The following is a 9,511-nucleotide window of genomic DNA, read 5'->3' as shown; positions in this document are numbered from 1 at the left end:
CCTATAAAATCACACGTCAAATCAGATTCTTTTACTTATTTTTCTTGAATAATCTATACAGAGTGTTTTTTTTTTAAAGTTTGTTATAATTACAAATATTTTTTTATTATCTGAAAAGTTATCAATAAACTTCCTGATTTAAACGGATGTCGAATAATTAGTCCAATCTGTTGGTTTTTGTCGGACTTTCACCATTTTTTCATGGGTGAACTGACAAAATGTCGCTGTGGACTATGAATTATAATTTTATTATTTTTCTAAAAAAAAGTTATAAACTAAATGGACATTTTTCTTAGAATTTTTAAAAATTTTCTATCTACCCCATCCTTTTTAATAGAAAATAAAATAGTAATGACAAAGTTGGCATTCCAAACTCCCATATAATAATTACATAATTTTATCAAATATTAAAAATATTGATAATTTTTAAATAACGAAAAGGTATTTATTATTGTATATATATATATATGTCAAAACTCATAAAACTAATTTTAAAAGACTAAGTTGGATCGTTTCATAAGTACAATAATAATTTTATATCTTCAGGAATACTTTTCTTTGTGTTTTTATTTTTATTTTTATTTATAATTAATCACTTTGATATCTATTTAGAGTCATTAAATTAATTGAATTTGACCAATTCTATGGTGCTAGAACTCTTTACTCAAACCAATAATATCTTAGTTTAAATGGTTAATATGATTTCATAAATAAGTTTGAACTTATGAATTTAAATTCAATTAAAAATGTGAGTATTTGTCTCATTTTATGTAAGTTAATTGTGTTATTTATTTTGACATAATGTTGAGTTACTCAATTTACTAAAATATTTATATAATAACAAAAAAAAGATGTCTCAAACATGAAGAAATTGCTAAAATTGGGATATTAATTTCTGTATTTCCTTTTTCAATGTATAGTGCAAAAGAAAATAATTACAAGTCTAAAACTAATTTTAATAAAGTGCACACGGCAGCAGGGGACGTTTCGAGTCGAGGCTAGTCTAACGTGCGCCGTATCACTAATTTGTCGTGCACCGTACGCATGCCGAACGGTCAGAAAATTATAATCTGATGCGAAAGCTCACAGAAAATTTCAACAAAGCCCGAGAAAAACGAGAGAGGAAAATCCCATTTTGATTTACGAAGCCAAAGTCCCTTTGGTAACACAAAAGGTCTACTCTTGATTCGCCCAAACATAAGAAGAGGAATAGACCCTTTTCTCCTACTACCTCGTAATCCACGTGCTAAAATACGCCTCTCTCTCTCTCTCTCTCTCTCACTCACTCTTGTCTTCATCTGACTCTGATCCAACCACCCCCCTCCCCCTTTCCATCTCTTACTCAATTCAAGAAAATGTGAAATTCTTTGAAGTCTCTAAATTGGGCTGAACAAAACTTTATAATCTAAATTCCGAAAATTTGAATTCAATAAAATTCTTGGTCAAATTCAAGAGCCAATTAACCCCCCTCTTCTTTATACAAAAAGAAAGATAAATTAAATTTTTATGATAATTTAGTTAAAAATCTAATTACTAGATTATGTTTCTGTCATTAAATGCTTGTTCGAACACTGCCCAACTCGATATACCAACACGTCAAAAATTAAACACAGTTTTCTGAATTAATATTTCACTATGATGCCCGCCTTAATTTCGTACCAAGAAATAAACACCAATTGGACTACTAACCACTTTAACTGTACATGATGTCGCATTAAGCACATTTTATGAGGATTTATTTAGAAGTGAAGGCATATATATATAAATGATTTCAGTTTATTCAACTAATATAAAATTGTACAGACATGCTTATTATACTCCTTGTTACTTATTGGAGTAGTTTATGTGTGCAAGCAAAGGTTGTCTATGTGACTCTGTCCGACTCATCTCTTTGCGATGTCTGAAAACGATTTTGTGTGGGAACAGTATTGCTCTGCTTATGTAATTTCTCTCTTTTTCTTTTTCAATTCTTGAGCTCACAAAATTTTCAGCCTAAAGGTACAACAGAATCAACTATTTTCAGCAAGTTTGTGCGCAGGTTAAGAGCATGCACACTCTGTGCCAGTTTTGAAGCAATCCCACTAATAAGAAATCAGAGATATGGCAAAAACTCAAGAACAGTGAAAGAATGATGTAAAGGTAGAAGAGAGAGAGAAAAGAAAAAGGGCAAAAAAGATCGAAGCTTTTGTTGTTGTGTTGATTGAGAAAGACAAAGGTGAAGGCTTTTGTTATCTCAAAGGCCATTCTTTTCTATTGAAAGGTCAATTTCTTTTGAGAAGTATATCAAGAGAAAGGAGGGGGAAAAAGGGGGGAGAAACACTTGATAATCCAACCACTCATGCTTTGGTCCGCGTGCTTTGATGCCCCAAAACTGACCCCTCTATGTTATGTTGTGTGTATGTATGTGTGATTTCTTTTACTTTTTTTCCCTTTTAGCTGTTGATGGGTTGTGTTGTTGATAGGGTGAGGAGAAGAGGAAGCCCCACTTAGATTTTTCAGCTGCTTTTTGCAGTGTATGTTTTGTTCCTTGGTTTTGGATTTTTAGAGCATGCTCTCTTTGATTGGTTCCTCTCACTACTACTAGATTCTCTGAACGTTTGTCTTGGCTCTATTCTTCTCTCTCTCCAAGGAAATACTGATCAGTGGTTTCTTTAAGGTCCCTCTTTTACTGCTGGTGAGGAATATGTGAATTTTCATGAAGATATGTGTGTTCTTGTTTTTGGGTGGAAAGATTCAATCTTTCTGAAGCTTGATACTTGGCTTCATTGCTTGATGCAAAAAATGGGGTCTTGTGGGGTGATTGTTGTATTGAAGTAGAGAAAAGAAGACATCATATTGATACGTATATGCATGGGTTCTGTTGAAGAAAAGCTGAAACCAGGCGGTTTGATCAGTGGGGCTCATAATATACTTGAAGGGATGAAATTGTTGAAAGAAATGCAGGATCATACTGGTTAGTTGAGTTTCTTTGTTTCCTTATGATAATGTATGTTATGTATGCGTCGGAGTGATGAAAAAAAAGCAATGTGGATATGTGTTTTGACGAACACTTGAGGCAAAAAACAAGCAATAGACTCGGAGAATTGTATGATTTTGCAATTTCTTCTGATAACTTTTCCTTCTGGGGACTGAATATTTAATTCATGACCTGGTATGTGATAGGGGTAAAGAAACAGATAAATTCCGAGTTGTGGCATGCCTGTGCTGGTCCACTAGTGACCTTGCCTCAGGTTGGAAGCCTTGTGTACTACTTTCCACAAGGGCACAGTGAACAGGTTTGTTTCTTTGTTTACCTGTAATTGAAGTTCTTTAGTCCTCATATAGTAGTTATATCCATCTTACAGAAAGTGGGGCGCGGTGAAGTGAGTCGAGTTCAGGAATGAGTAGAGTGATTACTCATGATCATATATTTTCTGCTTGCTCAATCATTGATGTTGATGACTGTTTTAGATTTATGACTTTTTGTTTTGAGATAAATGATTTTAGCTAATTTTGTACTCAGTGCATTATTTATGTTAACTTCTCTGTTTCTCCGGTTTTTCTGTCATCTATGCAATTTTTCATCCTAAGCTAGCTTTATTATGTCAGTTGGTTGGAGTCCTCAACTGTTGTTGTCAAATATTCCCTGTGTTTCATTTGTGTACCTAATTCACAGTCAGAGCTGTAAGGGATCATCATTCAGACTCGGTTGAAATATGAGTAATTTACAAAGATGTATCAGTAAGAGTTGATAATTGATATAGTTGTCAACAACATTCTTCCATTTCAAATAGACCAAGTCCTGAGCCATTGTTTGGGAGTCTGCTGAATTTGGCCTTTTGAAGTGATTCTTCCAGAAATAATACACAAGTTCAACATAAGATGAAGGCTCTTCAGTTTTTTACTTCAATTCCTGGAAACCTAGCACTGTGCCTAATAAGAGAGTTATTCTCTTTCACAAGTGTGCTTATAAATTTGAAGTCTGTAAATTACCTTTTCTTGTTCAAAAGGATCCGGGGACAACCCATACGATTATTTCCAGATTCTAGAACTATGCATTGTTTATGCTCTTGACATGTTTCTGCTTTTGTGATCTGCAAGTCATAAAGAAAACAAAGATTGCCGAAGATGCTGTTTTAAAACATTCATGAAAACATACTGTAAAAGGTTTATGTGTGCTCTGTCATTTTTTTCGAGATATGGAGCAATATTTGTCTTTCCATGTTACACAGATGCGATGCTGCATGAGCTAATTCACTTCTCATTTCTCTGCATCAGGTTGCAGTTTCCACCAATAGAACAGCAACAACACAAGTACCCAACTATCCAAATCTCCCCTCTCAGCTATTGTGCCAAGTTCACAATGTTACACTCCATGTATGGCTTCAGAGCCTTTTGTTTTCCTTGAAACAAATTTTAAACTAAATCCGGTGGATTTAAGCTAAAGCAGACTGTGTCATGCTGGAGTTTTTAACTTTTAAGTTTTTTAACGGTCTTCTTGTCAATAGGCTGACAAAGAAACAGATGAAATCTATGCTCAAATGAGCCTGCAGCCTGTGAATTCTGTAAGTCTGGCCACTTCAAACTAGTTCCATTAGTTACCTGCTGATAAGAATATGAGTGAAAAAGAATTTACCAACATTTGCCATGGAATGCTCTTCATTGTTGTGATATTATAATTTACTTTTGGTTCAGGAAAAAGATATTTTTCCTATACCCGACTTTGGGTTAAAGCATAGTAAACATCCAACAGAATTCTTCTGCAAAACTTTGACTGCCAGTGATACAAGCACGCATGGTGGTTTCTCAGTTCCCCGGAGGGCTGCAGAAAAACTCTTCCCACAATTAGTATGATTTTTGTTTTCCTTCTCTGTCTATTCATCTCTGATTCATGTCTCATTTAGTTGTTGATATGTCATGGTGCCATATGATATTCCTTTGGACCAATCTAATTCTTTTTCTTATAACTATTTCAGGATTATTCAACGCAGCCTCCAACTCAAGAACTAGTTGTTCGAGATTTGCATGATAATACATGGGCTTTTCGTCATATATACCGGGGTAAGGCGGCCCTGATATTTCTATGCTATTTATTTACCTAAGTATTTTCTGTTAGTTTCCCTTTTTGGCTTTGGATTTTTATTTAAGGCATGGCCTCTTAACTTTACTTCTCCAAGAAGCACTACTACATCCCAACTTCAGCCATGAATTTTCTATTGTTCTTTTGATTGTTTTATTTTCCATCCGTCTTTGATGTCTATGGAGATGCTTTCTTCAAATCTTACTTTGCTGCCCATTTCCTTTATTTAGGGCAGCCAAAGCGGCACCTTCTTACAACTGGTTGGAGTATGTTTGTTGGTGCAAAGCGGCTTAGAGCAGGGGATGCAGTTCTGTTCATCAGGTAGTTTTTGAAGTTTTCTTCGATTATCATGCAACTGTCTGTGCTGATATTTCTGTTGTCAATCTGAATGATATTTTAGTATGAAGATTCTCCTCTATTCCTTCATCTTAATTTGTATGAATTAGTAACAGTAGATTCTCATGCATGCATATTTAAGGATAGGAAGTGCTCCTGCAATGGATATATCTTCAGGCATTCATTACAAGTAGCACAAGTTTTTGGCACATTTCACCACCTTTTCCTAACTCCGTGAGATTTTATGTTTTATTCCAAACTGATTGTGGTTGTGTCCATAAATAACTAGTTTATGTGTATCTTTCTTGATGAGAATTCTTGAACTTATAGAAAGTTGCTATTAAAAACAGGGATGAAAAGTCGCAATTGATGCTGGGAGTAAGGCGTGTTAACCGTCAGCAAACGACTTTGCCGTCTTCTGTTCTATCTGCTGATAGCATGCACATAGGAATCCTTGCTGCTGCTGCTCATGCTGCTGCTAATAGAAGCCCATTTACAATCTTCTACAATCCAAGGTACCTGAGATACATTCAGACTGAATTCATACTGCTTTGGAGAGAATATCAAATTTCTTTCTCGTCCTTATTGACTGCGGAGCACTTTTATTTTGCAAATCAAAACATAAAAACACAAAAATCAGCGATTTGGACTTGATTGTTCTGTAATTTTGATTATTTTAGGGCATGCCCCTCAGAATTTGTCATTCCATTGGCTAAATATAGAAAAGCTGTGTATGGTACGCAACTCGCCATTGGTATGAGGTTCGGAATGATGTTCGAAACTGAAGAATCCAGCAAACGCAGGTAATTTTATATTGGCTACCCTTTTTTATTGCTTGAGAGAGATTTGGCATTTTTCACATGATACTAGTGTACTTCTAATCTCGTTAGCTCTGCTGTATATGTTCTTTGACGTCTTTTTTGTTCTTTATACAGATATATGGGCACTATTATAGGAATAAGCGACGTAGATCCGCTGAGATGGCCCAACTCGAAGTGGCGTAGTCTTCAGGTGATTACATTAATGTTCAAGACTTGTTTATTGTGAACATAATTTGATATGTGCCAAAAGCGTTGTGTAAGAACGTCAAAGTACTAGAATTCTTGCTGCAGGCGAACTCCTTGATTGATATTCTTTTGATACGACAGGTAGAGTGGGATGAGCCCGGCTGTATTGATAAGCAGAACAGAGTTAGCCCATGGGAGATTGAAACTCCTGAAAGTCTCTTCATATTTCCATCTCTGGCTGCCACCCTGAAGCGCCCTTTCCACACTGCCTTCGTAGGTTGTTTACTATCACTAGAAAATGACTTCTGTAACATGTCTTTGATGTTCACCAACACATTGTAGTTTTCTTGTATCAGGTGCACAACCAGAATGGGAAACAATGTTAAATAGGCCTTTCCTCCGAGTTCCAGACAATTCACTAGGGGATCTCCAGTGTCCCCCAATATCGAGCCTGTGGTCTGAGCAGTTAATGAAGATGCTTACAAAACCTCCTGGTCTGATAGCTCCTGGCAGTATTGCGTATTCTATGCAGGAAGTTAAGGATGTTGTGCCACGAGAAGCAACATCTGTGATGCAACCGGCCATGAAGCAGAGACCTGAGCTCATTTTGCAGGATGTGTATCCACAGGGAGAAAGTAATCTTCAAAGTGTTGCTGGCCAACCAATTATCACCAACCCACATATTTTAGCTGGTTCTGACTTGTCAAAACAAGAACCTGTACTTACTACTGATCAGTTGATCCAGTTTCAGTCAGAAAGCCAGCTCAATGAAGAAAGAATGCCTGTGAAGCCTCTGAATCCACACAATCTCATCAATGATTTTGCAGTCACGAATCAGCATAATGGCACAGTGTCATTGCAAACAAGTTCATGTATCACACAATCACGGTTGGACTCGCATGCTTTACCAGCAGGGAAACTGACATCTGCGGAAGCTGGTTCTGAATTGTCAAAACAAGAACCTGTACTTGCTACAGATCAGTTAAGTCAGTTTGAATCGGAAATGCAGCTCAACGAAAAAAGTATGCCTGTAAGGCCCGTGAATCCACAGAATGTCATCAATGATTTTGCAGTTACAAACCAGAATAATGGCATGCCAGCTCTACATACAAGTCCATATATCTCACATTCACGATTGGACCCGCATATTCTTCAGACTCAACAAATTGATCCATCCCAAGTAACATCTGCTAGTGCCAACGACTTACCTCAATATTCCAGCCAGGTTGAGTTTAATTCGTACTCGTCGATATACCCTCCACCGTCTGGATCTCTTAGAAATCCTAGACCTCCATCCATGCTTCAGAAATCTGATCAGTTGTCTACCTCTTCAGATATTGTTTATCCTATGCTGCCTTCAGTTGAGCAAGAGTTGTGGGATCCTCATTATAACGATGCAAAGTGTGTTTCCCAGACTAATCTCCCTGTCCTATTGCCTCATCAGGACATGTCTAACCTTCAATATAGTTCATGTGGTCTGAAAGATGTATCAGATGAAGAAAATAACCAGAGTGACTTATATAGCTGTGTGAATCTTGATGGTAGTAACAGTGGAAGCACAGTAATTGATCCCTCTGTCTCGAGCACGATTTTGGATGATTTTTGTACACTAAAGAATGTTGATTTCTCAAATCCTTCTGATTATTTTGTTGGAAACTTCTGCTCAACCCAAGATGTCCAATCCCAGATTACATCAGCCAGCCTAGCAGATTCCCAGAATTTCTCCCTACAAGAATATGCGGACAACTCAGGAGGAGCATCTTCAAGCAACATCGATTATGATGACAACAATCTTTTGCAGCAGAGCTCATTTCAGCAAGTAACTCCACGGTTCCGAACTTATACCAAGGTAAAGTAACTGTTTTTAGACATTTACAAAAAATATTGCCTCCAAATTCTTTCAGGGATGGATAAAACTTATACAATGAAAAGACAGTTCTTTCAGGACAACTTATGCACACTTGCGTTAACTTTTTAAATCACTTGTGCATCTTATTCTCTTGTTCTACTTCTTGAAACTTGCTGATGAATATGACTTGACAGATTCAAAAGGCTGGATCCGTTGGAAGATCGATCGATGTCTCAGGATTTAGAAATTACAAAGAACTCCTTTCTGAGATTGAATGCATGTTTGGTCTCACGGGCTTGCTCAACGACTCAGGTTCCGGATGGAAGCTCGTCTACGTGGATTTTGAAAATGATGTGCTTCTTGTTGGGGATGATCCTTGGGAGTAAGTGCCATTATCTTACTCAATTGAATGTTGATTTAGTTCATCAAGGCTATCAACTTTAGCTGGCTGGAAATGATCAGAAAAGATTCTTTTCTATATTATGACATTAGCTTATCACACCACTGTTTTTCAACTGAAACTTTTCTTAAAGATCTGACACAAACAACTTTGTAGGGAATTTGTGGGCTGTGTAAGATGCATCAGGATTTTATCACCTTCTGAAGTTAAGCAGATGGGTGAAGAGGGAATGCAGCTCTTAAACTCTGTCGGTATGCAAGGTGTTAACGGCTCAACTCTGGAAGTTGGTTGCGCTAAAGATGGCTCTAACTGATGCACAAAGTAACCCGTTTATTGTGAAAACAGAGTATCTGATATCTGCTGTCATGCTTCTTATCAAATTCCACGGAGCTATATCAACAGAGAGCACAAATCCAAAGTCCCCAGTACTAGAGATTTTGTTTTAGCATACAGTTCGCGAAGCTGCTATGTTTGTAATGTAAAACTCTTAAGATAAAAGCACGTTTTTAGCATCTGATGTCTAGTCCCTCTTTAACATGAAGAATCGCATAAATGTGCAAGTGAACAAGACTTCTATCGCAAATCTTTGTGAGGATGCACTATTTAACAGAACATACAGAATCCCACAAAGAACATAGTTTTGGTATATGTGAGATTGAATAATTTTCTGATCCCCAAGAAACTATGTCGAGGGCAACAACTGCAGCAACAGCATTCAAAAGGCATTCTATGCGGACCAGTTCCAAAAAGACCAAATATCTTTGTGCTGGTCCTCTAGCTATATTCTTTCTACAAACTATAAAATTTGGTGTGCATGAGGTATCAGATGAATTGATCACAGGGCAGCTACATAACGCAAA

General features: G+C 36.8%; 1 protein-coding gene across 2 annotated transcripts; it reads left to right on the top strand.

Moving 5' to 3' along the window:
• The first annotated feature begins 1,802 nt into the window (after positions 1–1,802).
• Positions 1,803–9,168, top strand: LOC105159332 (auxin response factor 5). Of its 2 annotated transcripts, XM_011076354.3 has the most exons (15): positions 1,803–1,941; positions 2,039–2,953; positions 3,163–3,275; positions 4,258–4,356; positions 4,488–4,544; positions 4,675–4,827; positions 4,956–5,040; positions 5,290–5,380; positions 5,746–5,910; positions 6,076–6,198; positions 6,331–6,406; positions 6,544–6,679; positions 6,759–8,251; positions 8,446–8,633; positions 8,808–9,168. In XM_011076354.3, the coding sequence occupies exons 2-15, from the start codon at positions 2,851–2,853 to the stop codon at positions 8,962–8,964; spliced, it is 3,039 nt and encodes a 1,012-aa protein (XP_011074656.1). In that variant the 5' UTR covers positions 1,803–1,941; positions 2,039–2,850; the 3' UTR covers positions 8,965–9,168. The 2 variants fall into 2 exon arrangements, with proteins under 2 accessions (XP_011074656.1, XP_011074654.1); XM_011076352.3 differs by having other exon boundaries at positions 1,853–2,953.
• The last annotated feature ends 343 nt before the right edge of the window (positions 9,169–9,511 follow it).

The sequence above is a fragment of the Sesamum indicum genome, linkage group LG3, assembly GCF_026168435.1.
Source record: "Sesamum indicum cultivar Baizhima isolate 11 linkage group LG3, ASM2616843v1, whole genome shotgun sequence".
NCBI classification, from domain to species: Eukaryota; Viridiplantae; Streptophyta; class Magnoliopsida; order Lamiales; family Pedaliaceae; genus Sesamum; species Sesamum indicum.
The sequence above is the reverse complement of the archived record's forward strand: the minus strand, read 5'-3'. Positions and strand labels throughout refer to the sequence as shown.